The sequence below is a fragment of the Mauremys reevesii genome, linkage group 11 (genome assembly GCF_016161935.1).
Source record: "Mauremys reevesii isolate NIE-2019 linkage group 11, ASM1616193v1, whole genome shotgun sequence".
Classification (NCBI taxonomy): Eukaryota; Metazoa; Chordata; order Testudines; family Geoemydidae; genus Mauremys; species Mauremys reevesii.
Genome location: NC_052633.1, coordinates 10,539,413 through 10,557,579, shown reverse-complemented (window position 1 = coordinate 10,557,579; position 18,167 = coordinate 10,539,413). Strand labels below are relative to the sequence as shown.

Below are 18,167 nucleotides of genomic sequence, written 5' to 3'. Positions count from 1 at the left end.
GGGGAAAAGAAAGAGCATGTTGGACTCTATCGCCGCCTTTTCTGTTTGAATAATTTTTTCTTTGGGGGTAATCCTCAGAAGAAGCCCCTGTAAATAGGGTGACTGGACTATAAAAGTGAGGGGCAAAAATACCCCAAGGCATCTCTCCTCTCTCTCTCCCACATAAGATGACAAAGGAACCAGTCCTTTGACTCTGGGGGAGATCCTGACCTGGGAATTTGGTCAGCCCTATTGCTGGAACATGTGGTAAGGATTTTACCTTGAACCAAGTCCCACTTGTTAAATTTTAGCTCCTAAAAAGAGTTGTATCTTTATTTCTCTTGTAACCATTTCTGAGTTTAATACCTTGTACTCACTCAAAGCCTCTCTCTTTAGTTAAATAAACATGTTTTGCTTTTAGCCTAAAGTAATCCAGTAATCCTTAAAATGAACTGTTTGCTAACTCCAGTTAAAGCAGCAAACTGTTGAATATTGACATATTAGGTCCAATGGACCTCTAATATCTGAACAGCCCAGGAGAGGGCTGGACAGTGCAGGACACACGTTTTTGGGAAAATTCGGGACTAGGAGTGTGTTGGGCTCACTCTGCAAGTTAAGTAACCAAGGCTGGTGGAAGCCAGCGTATGACTGGTGTGTTGCTGATAGGCTGCTGGAGTCACAGTGGCTGGACCAGGGCTGCAGCTCTACACAGGCACTCAGGGTGTAACCTGCATACGGTTAGGCTAGATGGGAGCAGCCGTGGTTGGGAGGTACAACAGCAAAGCATTGTGAGGCACCCAAGGTTGCAGGGCAGGTGGTGACTACACCCTAGAATGTGACAAGGGCAGCGGTGAGCTCCAGCCGGTTCGCAGTGGTTCGCGCGAACTGGTTGTTAAATTTAGAAGCCTTTTTAGAACCAGTTGTTCCAGGAAAACCAGGTTCTAAAAAGTTTTTAAATTTAACAAAGCTCGGGCAGCTGTCCACCCGGCCTGCAGCCCCAGCTCACCTCCCCCTCTCCTCTGAACGCTCCGCCCTCCTTCTTCTCCCCCCTCCCCTGCTTCCCGCGAATCAGATGTTCGCGGGAAGCCTGAAACAAGGAGCAGGTAGGTAAGCCGGGCGGGGCGGACGGCGCGTGTGGCCCAGTCCAGCTCCACTTTGAGCAGCTCCCCCTGGCCCCGGCCAAGCTCCCCGGCTCGGTCTGGTCCCGGCTGAGCGTCTCCGACACGGCCCAGCTCGGGACCCGTGGCTCCGGTGCCGGCCCGGGGAGTTGGGCCCCCCGGTTCCGGCTGAGCGGCTCTGGCCCCGGTGCCGGCCCGGGGAGTCGGGCCCCGCTGCCGGCTGAGCGGCCCTGGCCTGGCCCGGGAGTCGGGTCCCGCGGTTCCGGCCGAGCGGCTCCGGCCCCGGTGCCGGCCCGGGGAGTCGGGTCCCGCGGTTCCGGCCGAGCGGCTCCGGCCCCGGTGCCGGCCCGGGGAGTCGGGTCCCGCGGTTCCGGCCGAGCGGTGCCTGCTCTGGTCCCACCGGGCTCGGGGAGTTGGGCCCCGCGGTGCCGGTCGTGGTCCTGGCGGAGTGGACCTGGCCCCGGCCCCAGGCAGTGTGGTAAGGGGGCAGGGAGGGGGTGGGTTGTGGGGGGGTGGATAGGGGTCAGGGCGGTTAGAGGGTGAATGAATGGGGGCAAGAGTCCTGGGGAGCAGTCAGGAAAGAGCAGGGTTGGATGAGGTGGTGGGGGCACTCAGGGACAGAGAGAAGGGCTGGTTGGATGGGGTAGGGGTCCTGGGGGGCCATCAAGAATGAGAGGTGGGGTTGGGTGGATGGCAAGGGGCAGTCAGGGGACAGGGAAGGGGGGGATGGGTCAGGGTCCTGGGGGGTGTGTGTCAAGGAACATGAGGGGTTGGATGGGGCACGACCCCCCCGCGGGGGTGGGGAGGAGGGAACCGGTTGTTAATATTTTGGCAGTTCATCACTGGACAAGGGGATAAACATAGGAAATTGATGAGGGAGGAGGTTTAACTGGCTGGTTTCAGTCACACCTGATGCAGTATCAGGCTACTAGGCTTCCCCCCAAGAATCCAAGTTAGAGAGGATCTAGGCAGGCTTCCCCATTTCCTGGGGAAAAAAATAGTTTGGGGTGGACACTAGTAAGTACAGGCTTAAACTCAGGTTAAACTGGGAGAAATAATTGCACCAGTGTCCAACAAGTTCAGCAAGCACAGAACAAATCTTTTCAAACTTTGGATGCATCCGTTCAAAAGTCAGGAATAGGCTCAGTCTATCCACTACATCAAAGTTGGTCTTCTGCAGAATGCTGAATGGTCAAATCGACCTGGACTGGTAATCTGCAATTCTGCATGCCTCTGATTGCTTAATGCTTCAAGCCTAAAACTCTGCATTATTGTAATTTTCAATTAATCAGATGTTTTCAGTTTTTGTTTATATAATACTGAAAGTCATGACATGTAACTTCCTTGAGGAAAATACCGAACCAAAATGGAAGTTTATATGTCAAATAAGTATCTAACGCTTAGGGTGTTTATGCAGTCTCTGAATATTTGGGGTTTTCCCATCACTGATGTGACATGTATTTTTATTTGTGGACAGTGAGGTTTGCTGTGCATATGTTTTTATAGCTATGCATTTTTGTGCAAGGCATTGTATACTGATGCAATACACCGAGGAGATAATTTAGGTTTGAGAGCAATGTTTATCTGGTAGGTTAAGAGCTCTTTAAAAATGGCCTAGAAACTATCATTTAACTGCAAGCCAATAGAATGACATGAAAGAAATTTTATTTTTGCTGCCAGTAATGTTTTTCCTCAACTGTTAGGCTTAAACATAATAAGATATGTTTACTTTTTGGTAATAACTTAAAACTCCCCCTCTAGTAGGTCCTATGAACCCTGAATGTGGAGCTCTATGCTCCCAAAGACATTCTTCCCCAGATACACCCTGCCTTAAAAAGAACTAATCTCACAGCCCTTCCCCATGGCATCTGTCCAAGGGGTATGAGGAGAAGTTGAACTTGGTGATGAACATATAAAAAGAATTTCCAGAAGAAGTGTGGTTTAAGGAGGGATTTGAAGAGATGTCTTGAATACAATAAATGATGTCTTTAAAGAAGTAAAAATGTTGCTATTCTTTGTGTTTAAAAGTTTATTTAAACTGAGCACATCTGTCCATTCAGACCTTTTTATTTTCACATGCAACATGAAGCCAGCATTAACAGTAATCTTTCTTTTCTTTTTAACAGAGGTTGCAGAACTTGAAGTTAATTTACCTTGTAAGTATGGCATTCGATATTATGCATTTTAAGAAAAAGAATAAAGAGCACGGAGATTGCTTGTTTGTTTTCTGATTGATAATTTTGAGCACTGTGACATCCTTTTTAAGTATTCACTGGGTTGGCAATGTATATATCTCTTCTAGGGGTTAAATTATCACAAAGCAATGTTAGCCTCCCTTGGAAACAGCAGTAACTGGTTTTAATTTATACTACTGTAGGTTTGGAGAAATAAAATTCCCTTCTCCAATAATATTCCAGAGATTAAAGGTTTTCCATTATCTGAATGTGGATACTTGCAGGTACCTCCTCCCTTCTCTCCTTATAATTTCCAAGGTAAGAGAGATACTGAATTAAAGGATAAAGGACAGTAAACAGTTAACTGTTTCTGTAAAACGGATTAAATAGTTGTAGTTCTTCATCATTTTCAGGCTGCTGTCACTTGACACAATCACTACATTAGAATATTAGGGACACTAATAAAAATCCTGAAAGGTGAGCCCAGCATTTGTGTTCTTACCAGAGCAAGGAATGATAGGTGCTACTGTGAAAACTAGTACCTGTAAAGCAGATAGTCGTGTATTAAATGTGGAAAAACTACTCTTGCTGAGTTTTGGTTGGGATTTTAAATGCATAGAATCTTGGAAATTCAAAGTTGCTGTTCTCACAGCAGTCATAATTTGGACCCCTTGAGTATCTCTCTTATTCTGTATTAGCATAAGAGGGAAGGGCTTGTGCTGCCTTGGAGTGAAACAAAAAGCTGTTTTAGCACAGGATGATGAGGCAAGTTTCTAAAGCCTTGTATTTATTGTGTACCATGGGTACTGGCAGTGGGTACATGGAACCACTGCTGGACACTATTGTCCTTGTCTGCGCTTGCAAGGAAAACAGCATTCAGCACCATTTCAGAAACCATAGTCAAAAGCAAAGCACTGAACTGTTTCCAGTTAGATTGGCAGATAAACTGTAGTGCAGACAAAGCTAGTGTGACATTTTTTTATATGACAAAAGCTTTTAAAAAATGTCTTTCATGTAGGCAAAGCATCTGAGTGGTGCTGCTTAGGTCCCTGACTTGTTACTTGCTCTTTTGTAATGTTTCTGAATCTGGAGCAACTCCTTACCCTCAAATTCAGTCTTCTCAGTGTAAGAAACTACTGCTAAAAAGAATTGGCTTCTGATGGCTGGGTGGGAGAAGGAGGGTAAAAGTTAGTGCTGCCCACTAGGGAAGGTGAGAACATGCAAGAGGGGAAGATAATTGAAAAAGGGAAGGTAAATTAATGCTGATATTTCAGAATCTCACATTTGCACTGTTTTGTTCAGGTTTACCTAAGTATGGAAGTATTTTGTATTGTGCAAGAGTGTGTTCAACTTTATTAATAAAAATATTTAATACATTTTTTGCATGGAGACAGTTCATAAGCTGATTAATAATTAACATCATGTACATGCCTGTAAATAAAATATTTATATTCCTTGCTCTGCTTTGCTGCTATTTCAGCATATTGGATGCCTTATTTCTTGAAGTCAAAAGCTAGATTAGTGCAGACATGGTGATACCTTTGCATAATACACATTTGGCTATCTGCTTAATTTTATGAAGGAATCTAGGTGTGTTTTTGTGCATTTTGTATGTAGTAGAAATATTACTATATAGTACTTGTTTACTCAACTTAAACATAATTAGGTTTCAAATAAATACCTATAAAATGGCTATTTATATCACAAAGTGTCATCTGATATTCCAATCTGGAGTCAGATATATTAGCTTTTCCCCCTCCCTAATATGTCTGTAACCCTGGGTAATATCTGATGTCTAAGGCATCTTTGTATGCATGGGTGGATGTTAGATAGATTTGTTTACCACAAAATAAATTGCACAGCCAAACTAAAATATCTAAATGTGTGTGGGGTTTTAAAATATGCAATGAGGAAATGTTAATTAGAAATTTGAGGTAGTCCATTATAACTGACTTAGATTTAATATTATCTATACAATATCCAGTTCTTCTTGTTTTTTTTTTTTTTTAAATCTATCTTTGATTATACATCTGAAAAAGATTTGGGGGTGGTGTTGAATAATGAGCTGAACATGAGCTCGCAATGTGAGGCTGTGGCCAAAAGAACTCATGTGATTCTGGGAGGCATAAACAGGAATCTCAAGTAGGAGTAGTGAGGTTATTTTACCCTGGTATCTGGCATGGTGGGACCGCTGATGGAGTATTGTGTACCTTTCTGGGAGGATGCTGATAAATTACATGGGGTTCATGGGAGAACCACAGAAATGATTTGAAAACATGCCTTATAGTGATAGATCAAGGAGCTCAACCTGTTTAGCTTAACAAAGCAAAGACTAAGGGGTGACTTGATTACAGTCTATAAATACCTTTATGGGGAACAAATATTTAATAAAGGACTCTTCAGCCTAGTAGAGTGAGGTATAATATGATCCATTGCAGGGAAGGTGAAACTAACAAATTTGGAGTGGAAATAAGGTATATATTGTAAACTATGAGAGTAATTAACAATTAGAACAATTTACCACGAGTTGTAGTGGATTCTCCATCACCAACAATTTTAAAATCAAGATTGGATGTTTTTCTAAAAGACATGTGGTAGAAATTATTTTGGGGGAAGGTCTGTGGCCTTTGCTATTCAGGAAGTCAGACTAGATGATCACAGTGGTCCTTTCTGGCCTTAAAATCTATGAATAGTTGTGGTTTTGTGCTAAATCATTGCTCTTGCATCAGCATTGTATCTACATTTGCAGAGAGCTTAGTGCTATTTAATTTCTCACTTTAAAAAAGTGTAAGTTACTAGCCTGGAGGGTGAAATCCACATAATAGGTATGGTCAGGGCAGCAGCAGTGCAGATTTTTCAAATAGCATCTTGCAAATGTATCTCCATCCTAACCAGCAAAAACTCCCTCCGTGGGTGAGAGGGTAATTTAGTTTCCATGTCCATTTATTATTTAGTCTGTTTGCGTAGTTTGCAAACAAAGGTGCCATTATGCTGCAGGCTCATATCCATCGTTCATTCCACATAGGCCACCAAACAGCCTTCAGATGCTATTGACTTTTGATCATTGTTGGTCCGGAACCTAGAGGAGAGAGACAGTATTCCATTATCAAATTCCCTGAGAAATCCTGTTTCCCTCCTTTTTTCTTACTCTATACCTCTTCCCACTATGGTTAAAACTATCTGTACCTGTATTGTCTCAAGAACATAAGCACAGTAACTAGCTCTTAGTGTCAAGTATCAGAGGGGTGGCCGTGTTAGTCTGGATCTGTAAAAACCAACAGAGTCCTGTGGCACCTTATAGACTAACAAATATATTGGCGCATAACACCCATGAAAGCTTATGTGCCAATACATTTGTTAGTCTATAAGGTGCCACAGGACTCTTTGTTGCTTTTTATTGCTCTTAGTGGTGCTCGGATACTGTGGTTATGGTATAACATCTTGAATAGAATATTGGCAAAAATACCAAATACTTTTGGCAAAGTTTGTACTTGGATGGTAATAAAGGAGATCTGGCCTGTTATCTTTTAAAAGTCACATAAAGAGAAAATGATTTAGGTAACTGTTTTCAGAGGGAGAACTTATTGGTCTGGTAACTTGTTACGGCTTTGAAATTGTTACTGTGGCAGGCATAATGGTTTTGTGAGAGTTCATTGTGCCATCATGGTGGGACCAAGGTACAGAGACAGATTTGCTCTCTAAGACAATTGAAATAACACATTTTAGGAAGCTGTGATGCTTCCCGGGGAACCCCGAGTTGTTAAGCACCTTGCTATTTAAATGTGCTGCCGTTACCATAAGGAAGCTTTGTATGTGCCTGCAATGGATCAGCTTCCTAGCTCTGCCAGCCATGGGCAACACAAGCGCTCCTCTCTAGATGTCACAGGCCCTGATGTCACTCTGCAGGTTAGTGATAGGCACTCTCCAGACTTCGAGCCCTCGGCATCTCCTTGGATGTCCAGCTGCTACTCTAGTAGACACTTACAGTATTCACCAGCTCACTGCTTCCCAAGAAACAGTACTCCCTAGCCTATCAGTCCCATCTCAGATCACCACTCCACGCAACTTACAGCACTTAATTTGTTTATAGTGAAATCATATTTCAGTTTATTTAACAAAGTATGGAGATTCAGTTAGTAGCAAGTAGAAGTATTGGCAACGAATGGTTACATATAAAATAAAATCATAATGTGCATTCTAGAGCTTAAACTTATTAACAAGATACTCTTATGTCTGAAAGTATTGCTCACCAAAAATACTTTGCAGAGCTTTGTAGCCAGGTTGGCTGTGGCCCTTCTTTCATAGACATGCTCTCTGTCAGCTGGCCTCCTAAGGGAAGCATCTTTGTGCTCCATGATATACCAGACCAATCCTTTTTCATAAGCAGGACGCCCCCTTTCTGTTTTTCTTTCTGTAGATTTCTGCTCTTGTAGATTTTGCAATCACTCAATTTGCATCTGTCTCAGTATCCAAATAGGCATACAGTGAAAGGCATGCAATATACAATGTGCTAATGGTCAGATTTCTGGTGGCCTGCCTTAACCCCAAGACCTTGGGAGCATAATTTTCAATATAGGTACATAACTCCTTAAATGGTTATCCATACCTACATATCACAATTATCATGACCTGTTGGCTCCTGGCTCTCGGTAAAGAGTTCACATGCCACCCTTGGGTCGGCTATCTGCATAATAATTCACCAAAGGGATCCCTGTAAAATCACTGCCAGCTGGCACCATGGCTGGGTCATGAAGGCATATTCTGTTCAGTACAGCTCAGCTGTTATTACACTTTGTGGGCGTGAACAGTATTTTTAGTTAACATGATGTGGAATGCAGAGCAGCATGATATTGTACCATAGGCTGTCATAGAAGGTATTGTCCCAGTTGGAAACCCTGATGTTCAGAAATATTAACTATTAATCTTCAATGGCACAAAAGACATGGTTTGTCACGCTAGGACTCTCCTTGCTGTAACAGTATCTTATGCCAATCAGCTCTTGAGTGATTTACAGTACATTACAGTCTTGGAGGCTGCTTTTCTTTGTGGATACAAATGGTGTGGCAAGGGGAGGTTTTTAGACAGTATAAAATTAAATTAAAATGTAAAGGTTTGCACAGTGAATTAGCAGTCTCTCTCTGTTTGATTTGGGAAGGAAGTGACATAGGAAGCATACGTCTGAGGGATTTAGGTCTTGCATTTAAAATGTGAAACTTTCTATAGTGGGGGAAAAAAAACAGAATATTGCTAAGTTTCTGGGGTGACAGACATCATATGGCCTGGTCTGGTGTTTAGAGAATCCCAGAATTGCACTTAGCCTTAAGGGCTACCAAACTTTTATATAAATCTGTATCAATTTATCGCATTAACCTCTTCCCCATTTACCTAGAAAATCTTTTTACTCTCCACAAGTGATTAGATTATTTCCCTTCAAGTGCTGTTTTAAGGGAAGAGGAATATTTGCAGTTGCTTAAACTAGATTGTGAAAATTACAAGTTAATATTTGTTATTGTGCTTCCGGGCATTAATCTGATCATGGTCTGGGGTTGGGAGGAAACATTATCCATCCGAAGGTTTATATTTGTGTAACTTGCCAAATCTGCTCTGGATTTTTTGACTTATTTTGAAGCATCAGCTGCATGGCATTGCCAGAGGCTTATTACTGTACTTGGATAGACCACCAGTCCGTTTCAGTATGACAAGTCACATTTGACATTCCTTTAAGGAGACTACATTTGACCTTCAATTAAGGAATTGCTTGGGACAGAAAAGTTTATAGCAGAGCTGCCACTTGTAGAACTTTGAGGGAAACCCTAGTGGTTCTGTATGTCCCACCTTTCTAAATTTTGATTAGTATCTGTCTGTGGCAACAGTTTGTTTGCATGCTATAATTGGACCTAATTAGCATTTTAAAAGACCATGGCCTATTTTCCTTTACTAGTACATCTTTTCTTCTTCATAACTGTAGATCATAACACCAGCATGTGGGTGATTTGATGACCTGAATTTCATTGACCCCAAGCTATTTAGGGAGGGGAACAAAGGGAATTGAAAAAAATTCCAGCAAATGAGCTCACCAGAATGAAAGCATTACTCACTGAATGAAGGCAGAGTACTTGACAAGGTTTTACATTTTGGGCCCGGGAAGATTGAAAGAGGAGATTATCATTCATTGTTTGATGAAGGTTTTTTTCCTTTGCAGGTACATGTAAAGTGAATTTTCCAGATTCAAACAAGCTCCATTACTTTCAGCTAACTGTAACCCCAGGTAATGTTTTAAAATATTTTTTTAAATGAAACCCGGGAATGGATTAAGATTAACCCATACTGGCAAAGTTGTTCATGAACTGCTTGGGTTCTATAGGTAATTAAAAACAAACAAACAAACAAAAAAACCCACCACATTTTAAGCACTGAACTTATGTTGGGGCATATAGGAAAGTTTAAATGTTGATTTTGAGAACTGAAGTCTCGTTAAGGTATAAACATCAGTAGAGGCTAGAAAGCTGTTTAGATCTCGTTTGCTAGTTTTTATAGGCTGAAGCAAACTGGATTTGGCTCAGTGTCAACCTTTACGGAGTTTTTTAATTGCCAAAATAGACGCTTGAACTGTTCTCAGCAGAAATGATTTTATGCATGGTATGTCATAAACTGTTTCTGTTTTACAAGGAACTCTTTATTGCAGACTTTTTTGGGGCGGTTAATTCAACGGAGACATGACAAAATAGATGAGAAATTTAAGAAGTATTTCAGGAGTATTTCACAAATCTACATATTTCAGAAAAAGGGTGGTCTCTGCTAGCTTCTTAGCAAATATTAGTAACTGTGCTGTCCATGAGGTCCCATACTGCAGCCATCCTTTTAAAAACAAATATAGAACAAAACATTTGCTAGTACACCATGAAATAGATCAGTAATAAAAACCAAACTACAGTTTTCAAAATGAAAAATGCTTTTTTTGATGCACGTGCTGAGTTTTACGTATTGATTTGCAGAGTTTATCATTTCCTGATGAGTTTCACAGTGAGGTTCTGCTGTGTAAAAATTAAAGCCACTACATTTGAACAGGAAACAAGAACTGGGGTATATCCCCACATAGCTTTTTGGTAAAGTTGTGCAGAATATTAGCTGGTTAAGACCCTGATCAAGCTCCCACTGAACTTGGTCCTGTCTTTGAGATTTTTGTGAAACTATCTACATGGAAACACTTAACTGTAAAGTATAAAGTGCTGAGGTTCATGTGTTAAAGTAGTGTGTGTTTACAGTAGATAGTCTTCCTTCTGACTCTCGATTCTTTTTGTAGTTTTTAATTGCACTGAGCTTTTAAGATCTGTCCCTGTAATTTTGTGCTAATCTCTGTTGCCAGCAAACATGCTGATGAGTGCAGGAAACGTCTTATCTATGTAAAGCACAGTTTAAATTTATGGTGCTATAAAAACGTTTTCAATAATAATGACAATTCTGATTTGGTGTTGGTACCAATAGCTAAACCAGGCAGACACTAGAGGTCACTGTTGTTACTCATTAGTAAAGATAAAATAACATGTAGTTGGCAATAGAAATCTTGGATCTTTCAGTTTAATTTGTGTTTTCTTGGACTGGAAAATTTGGCAAGACTGCCCCATTGAGTACATTAAAACTGATAGCGAAGACTGAATGTATTAAAAGTGACAAAAGTTTCATATTAGCAACTGGTTGCGTGTAGAGGGTATGCTAATTAGATACATGTGAAGGTCATCAAATCTGTTGGTATGTGCCAACTGTTGCCCTTTAGTTTAAGAGATGCCGTTTCATAATACTGTGGAAAATTTTTGTTTACTTTCTGTAGGGTCACCAGGATCTAAATTAACAATATCATAACAAAGATGGCTTTTTCTTTTTTTGTATTAAACCTCAAGTGGCTTAAGTAGTGCACTATTGTTTACTTCTGTAACTGTAAACTACAGCTAAACAAGGGGACATGCACTGTTCATGTTCATGACAACGATTGTTGTGCTAGCTTCATTACTGAGGTGAAATTACAAGGAGAGGGGTGATGTTATTCTTTTTAGTTCACATTTTATTAACCTAATTATAGCTACACAGCTGAAGTCCTGGCTTTTACAATCTGATCAAAATAAACATCTATTTTCATCTGTGCATAATTCAGTTACAAAACTTGTGATCCACTACCACTTAAACTATGCATCTGTTCATGTGAACATAATAAAAATACCCTTTGCTTTTAATGTAATGAAACAAGCCAAAAGAACCTCCCAAATCGGTACGGTTTGTGGGGCACACAATCACAGTGTTCTCTTACTGAGACAGCAGAGAGTTGGGTAGGTATTTCTCCCAAAATTGTCCTGACTCAGATTGGTATTATACATGCACCAGAAGAACCTGTTACTGTAATTACCCGGGGAACCTTACACAAACTTACCTGTTCAGGAGAAGCCATTTTTCCTTCTCTTTCCCATATTTAAAAGCCATTTTGAGTAGTTAAAATTCAAGTACTCACTTCTAGAAGTGTCCCAATGTGGCCATTCTCCAGCTTGGTGGTTAAGGGAATGCCTTCCAAAGGATCAGCCTGTATTTTTCAAATTACAGGGCAAGAGTTGGACTCAGCCTGATTTTTGGGCCAGTGCATTCTATACCTTAAACCTTTCCTGTAGTATTTTTATGGTACATCGCAATTCAGGATTTGGAGATCCAGACTTTGAAGAATAACTAGGATAGGATTGATAGTCAATGTAGAGCATGGTGGACCAATGTTGTTTCTTGATGGTTCACTCCATTTAGCAGAGGGTCTGCTAGGTGTTTGGTTTATGTATAGGCTGGGTGACCCTCTGTGTCTGGCCAGGGTATGGAAGTTGCCATGAAACAGCCAGTAGATGACAGAAAAGTTGAGGATGGGATTAAACTTTCACACTCTGTTTACGATTTTAGAAGCTGGAAGATGATTTAGTTAAAAATTCACTTCCAGTACAAGTTGAAAGTTGCAATAAATTGTACTAGTTAATCTAATTTCTGGAGGAATCCTAAAGTGTAAAGCAGAGGTGGGCAAACTTTGGCCTGAGGGTCACGTCTGGGAAATTGTATGGTGGGCCATGAATGCTCATGAAATTGGGAATTGGGGTATGGGAGGGCGAGAGGGCTCCGGCTGGGAGTGCAGGCTATGGGGTGAGGCTGGAAATGAGGGATTGGGGGTGCAGGAGGGGGATCAGGGCTCGGGCAGAGGGTTCGGGCGGAGGGAGTCGGGGGGGGCAGGCTCCAGGTGGTGGTTACCTCAAACAGCTCCCAGAAACGGCTCCTATGCGGAGGCGCAGCCAGGCATTCTGCATGCTGCCCTGTCCACAGGTGTCGTCCCGCAGCTCCCATTGGCTGCCGTTCCCAACCAATGGGAGCTGCAGGGTGGTGCTTGGGGTGGGGGCAGCATGCGGAGCCTCCTGGCTACCCCTATGTGTAGGCGCCGGATTGGGGACATGCCAGTGCTTCCGGGAGCCGCATGGAGCGGGGCAAGCCCCTGACCCCACTCCCGAGCTGGAGAACCGGAGTGAAGCAAGCCCCGGACCCCACTCCCTGGCGGGAGCTCATGGGCCAGATTAAAATGTCTGGATGTGGCCCCCAGGCCATAGTTTTCCCACCCCTGGTGTAGAGGGCCATTACAATTGCAGGGAAAGAGAAAGGACAGCTCTATTTGGGGTTTTTAACTTCTTAAAATTATCTGATGTAGAGAGTTGGTGCACCTGATTTTGTTGTATTGTTTTGCTTTGTGGTTAAAATCTGTTCTTAGATGCTTTTCATTTTACATAGTCTTGGTGACTATGGCAAGTTCTTAATAGACAATCAAAATAAGTTTCTCTAGGCACTTCAAGAAAAAGGTAAATGGGAAAATAAATTTTATCACAAATTCTAAAGCAGAAACATGTTCAGTAGGTTACAGAACAAAGCTGCAGCTCTTTCCTTGTTCACTCCCCACCGAAGCCTTGGTCAGCATATATCAGTATACATTTGTTTTAATTCCTGCAACACATAATTACCAAGGAAGGATATGAACTTGAAATGCAAATGCTTATATAGAACATCTTGCGTCAGGAGACTGAATACTTATTTTATGTTAACAAGTTTTTACTTACAGTGAACCTGTGCTCTGGGGAGTTTCTTATCTATGATTTAGGAATTAGCTTTGTGCAATACAGATAAGCCATGCAATTGTAGTTTAATGTCTCTAATGGTGAAATTAAATGTGTCAGCTGTGACAGTAAAATATTCTTTAGTCTTCCTTAGTATTTAGAAGCATCGTTGACTTTTGTCATTATCTGGACTGCTTCCTCCTCCTGCCGACTCCCTGAGCCAGTTGCTCTGTCTTGCAAGAAGATCATTATGGCAGGAGTTGCTTCTACCAGTTACCGTTCGTTTTTCATTTTTTGTAGCAGTAGTGGGTTAAAAACTAAGAAAAGCATGGAGATACCTGCAATGTAGGCCTCAGTTACTGATAAAAATTGCAGGGTCAGCATTACCAACTTCACTCTTATCCTGAAAAGGCTGGAGCACAGAGTTTGGATGTGCTGAGGTTTTTGTTCAGTTGCTAGGGTCAGATGCATGACTCCACAATTAATCAGAGGCCAGAGAGGCAATTGCTGATGAGCAAAGTTGAAGGGATGCACAAGATTAATGTGATGAAACAGTAAAAGAGGCGAGTGTCTACTTCCAGATACACAACCCCATTTGGGTTAGTAGTTGAGCCTGCATCAGCAGTAGGATGCAAGTGCCACCAGACCTTGAAAGAAGACTGGGAAAGCCAGACTAATCTCTTATGGTTAACAGAGATTTTTATAACAAATGTGGTCTGCTTTCTGCAGATGCTTTAATAATCTTATTTGACTCTAGAAGTGGATCTTAAATCACTGGAAGAAAATTTGGAAGGGTTATGCCTACTTGTCAAAACTGTCAGTCTACTTTCTGCTTTGCTTACTACCGCTTCTATAATTAAACCTCCAGTTAAGAATGTAGTTCTCATTTGGATCCTAATTTGCAGACTGTAACTTTCAAGTTGCTGCTGCTATTCTTTTTCACATAATAACTTGAAAGGTATTCTATTTGTTGACTGTCTTGGCTTGTGAACCTTCAAAAGTGGAGAAGTAGTGATCTTATCTTAAGCCCCATAACCTTCATAGGGCAATTATAAAGCTAGACATTTCCAATCAATACCATGTCATCAGCATAGAAACTACAGAAGATACCAGATATCCTGTCGAATGGAATGGAGAGGTGTATATTTGGTTGGCTGCTCAATCCAACTTTTAAGAAAATCAAACTTGCCCACGAAGAAATCTTCAGTAGTCCAAGGAAGACAGACAGTCCTCATTGAGGATTATATTCTAAGAAGAATGGAAAGAACGTTCTGCAAAGCACAGGTGGCCAACAGGATGGTATTCTGTCATCTCAGAGCCAAGATATGAAATGGCCCTCTCAGATTGAATAGGCTGATGTTGATGGGCCAGGATCCACTGATGATGGTGTACATCAGCACTAATGTCATTGCATCATGAGATATCTCACAGATTATAGATGACTTCAAGAACTCAGAAGGGTGCTGCAGTAGAAGAAAGTCCAAGTAATCTTTCCTGTCCTGAGAGTGAAGGAAGATGCAAAGTAGAAGATGCAGGAAGTAAACCGCTAGCTAGGTAAATGGTGTAAGGTAGAAGGCTCTGATTTCACTGAACATTGTTCCACTTTCTGTGGAGAGCAGTGGTTTTGTACAGTTTGGATGGCTTCTGGCCTCCATTCCAGTTCTCAGAGGCAGGCTGGCTAGAGTAGTCAAGAGGCCTTCAGACTAAAAAAAAAAAGGGGGGGAAGGTGAAAAAGGGGAACATACAGTCACTCCTTTCACACAAAATCATGATATTGAGAACAAAATAAATAAAACATTGAAAGACTTGAAGAGAGATTCTGTATTTGCCTATAAGCCAATGCTAGGAGCCTGGGTAGCAAACAAGAGGAATTGGAATTGCTCATTTATGCACATAAATTTGATCTAGTTGGTATTACTGAAACCTGGGGGATGAGTCACATGATTGAAATGTTAAAATCAATTACTATAACCTGTTTAGGAAGGATAGTGGGGACAAAATTGCAGAGGAAATGGCACTGTCAAAAATGGCATTACCCATTTGAGTTGTTGGCAACTCGGGGAAAAAAAGATCTTAAATGTTTATGAATTTGTGACCTAACAGGTAAATACCAAAATGGGATGATAGTTGATGTCTGCCACAGATCACCAAATCCCACTAGAAACCAGGATGACCAGCTTCTGAAGCACCTATCCGTAACATGGGGGAGGGTTTGCGGGGAAGCTATGTGACCATGGGGGAATTCAGTCTGAGGGTATGTCTACGCTACGGGATTATTCCGAGTTTACATAAACCAGTTTTGTAAAACAGATTGTATAAAGTCGATTGCACGCGGCCACACAACGCACAGTAATTCGGCGGTGTGCGTCCATGGTCCGAGGCTAGCGTCGATCTCCGGAGCGTTGCACTGTGGGTAGGTATCCCGAAGCTATCCCATAGTTCCTGCAGTCTCCCCCGCCCCTTGGAATTCTGGGTTGAGATCCCAGTGCCTGATGGGGCAAAAATCATTGACGCGGGTGGTTCTGGGTACAGCCTCACCCCTCCCTCCGTGAAAGCAGCAGACAACCGTTTCGCACCTTTTTTCCTGGGTGAACTATGCAGACGCCATAGCACAGCAAGCATGGACCCTGCTCAGCTCAATACCGCAATCGTGGACGTTTTAAACACCTTGCACATTCTCGTGCAGTCTGTGGTGAACCAGGACCTGCAAAGCCAGGCGAGGAGGAGGCGGCTACGGCAGCGTGGCGATGAGAGTGATGAGGACATGGACACAGAATTCTCTCAAACTGCGGGCCCCTGCGCTTTGGAGATCCTGATGGTAATGGGGCAGGTTCTAGCCATTGAACGCCAATTTTGGTCCCGGGAAACAAGCACAGACTGGTGGGACCGCATTGTGTTGCAGGTGTGGGACGATTCGCAGTGGCTGCGAAACTTTCGCATGCGTAAGGGCACTTTCATGGAACTTTGTGACTTGCTTTCCCCTGCCCTGAAACGCCATAATACCAAGATGAGAGCAGCCCTCACAGTGGAGAAGCGAGTGGCAATAGCCCTCTGGAAGCTTGCAACGCCAGACAGCTACCGGTCAGTCGGGAATCAATTTGGAGTCGGAAAATCTACTGTGGGGGCTGCTGTGATGCAAGTAGCCAAAGCAATCATTAAGCTGCTGCTACGAAAGGTTGTGACTCTGGGAAACGTGCAGGCCATAGTGGATGGCTTTGCTGCAATGGGATTCCCTAACTGTGGGGGGGGGGCGATAGATGGAACCCATATCCCTATATTGGCACCGGAGCACCAGGGCACCCAGTACGTAAACCGCAAGGGGTACTTTTCCATGGTGCTGCAAGCACTGGTGGATCACAAGGGATGTTTCACCAACATCCACGTGGGATGGCCAGGGAGGGTTCATGACGCTCGCGTCTTCAGAAGCACTACTCTGTTTAAACGGCTGCAGCAAGGGAATTACTTCCCAGACCAGAAAATAACAGTTGGGGATGTTGAAATGCCTGTAGTTATCCTGGGGGACCCAGCCTACCCCTTGATGCCATGGCTCATGAAGCCATACACAGGCAGCCTGGACAGTGGTCAGGAGCTGTTCAACTACAGGCTGAGCAAGTGCAGAATGGTGGTGGAATGTGCATTTGGCTGTTTAAAGGCGCGCTGGTGCACATTACTGACTCGCTCAGACCTCAGCCAAACCAATGTCCCCTATGTTATTGCGGCTTGCTGTGTTCTCCACAATCTCTGTGAGAGTAAGGGGGAGACCTTTATGGCGGGGTGGGAGGCTGAGGCAAATCACCTAGCCGCTGATTACGCGCAGCCAGACACCAGGGAGATTAGAAGAGCACGCCAGGAAGCGGTGCGCATCAGAGAAGCTTTGAAAACGAGCTTCATCACTGGCCAGGGTAGGGTGTGACTGCTGTGTTTGTTGATGAACACCCACCCCTCCTTGATTGAGTCATTCCCTGTAAGCAAACCACCCTCCCGCTTCGATTACAGCTTGCTTATGGAAATAAAGTCACTATCGTTTAAAAATCATGTATTCTTTATTAATTCATTATAAAAAGAGGGAGAGAACTGAGAAGGTAGCCCGGGTGTGGTTTGGGAGGAGGATAGGAGGGATGGAAAAGCCCACTAAAAAAATTTCACAGTAATGACAGCCTTCTGGTTGGACTGTCCACGGGGGTGGAGTGGGTGGGTGCATGGAGCCTCCCCCCACACGTTCTTACACGTCTGGGTGAGGAGGATGTGGAACATGGTGAGCGTGGTTATACAGGGGCTGCAGCGGCACTCTGTGATCCTGCTGCCATTCCTGAAGCTCCACCAGACGCCGGAGCATGTCAGTTTGATCACGCAGCAGCCCCAGAGTTGCATCCCGCCCACCGCTGATCTTCCTGCCGCCACCTCTGATCTTCCTGCCGCCACCTCTCATCTCGGGTGTCCCTCCTGTCCTCACGTTCACTGGCATCTTTCCTGTAATTTGATACCACCTCCTTCCACTCATTCAGATGAGCTCTTTCCTTGCGGGTTACTTCCATTATATCTGAGAACATCTCATCTCGCGTCTTCTTTTTCCTCCGCCTTATCTGAGCTAGCCTTTGGGATGGAGTAGGGAGGCTTGAAAAATTTGCAGCTGCATAAGGGAGGGATAAAAGGGAGAGAAGTATTTAAAAAGATACATTTTACAGAACAATGGTTATACTCTTTCACAGTGAACAGCACTATTCACCTTACATAGCACATGTGATTTCACTACAAGGTCGCATTTTTCATCTTAATACTGA

General features: G+C 43.1%; 1 protein-coding gene across 5 annotated transcripts in view; it reads left to right on the top strand.

Annotated features, from left to right (window-relative positions):
* Positions 1 to 18,167, top strand: part of UBE2F (ubiquitin conjugating enzyme E2 F (putative)) — a 128,917-nt gene that overhangs the window by 24,500 nt on the left and 86,250 nt on the right. For 3 of the 5 annotated variants that reach the window (XM_039495852.1, XM_039495851.1, XM_039495853.1), the window contains exons 3-5: positions 3,224 to 3,253; positions 3,475 to 3,589; positions 9,474 to 9,539. In XM_039495852.1, coding sequence (XP_039351786.1) covers positions 3,224 to 3,253; positions 3,475 to 3,589; positions 9,474 to 9,539 — 211 coding nt within the window. The remainder of the gene's footprint in view (positions 1 to 3,223; positions 3,254 to 3,474; positions 3,590 to 9,473; positions 9,540 to 18,167) is intronic. The other 2 variants (XM_039495854.1, XM_039495855.1) reach the window with 2 other exon arrangements.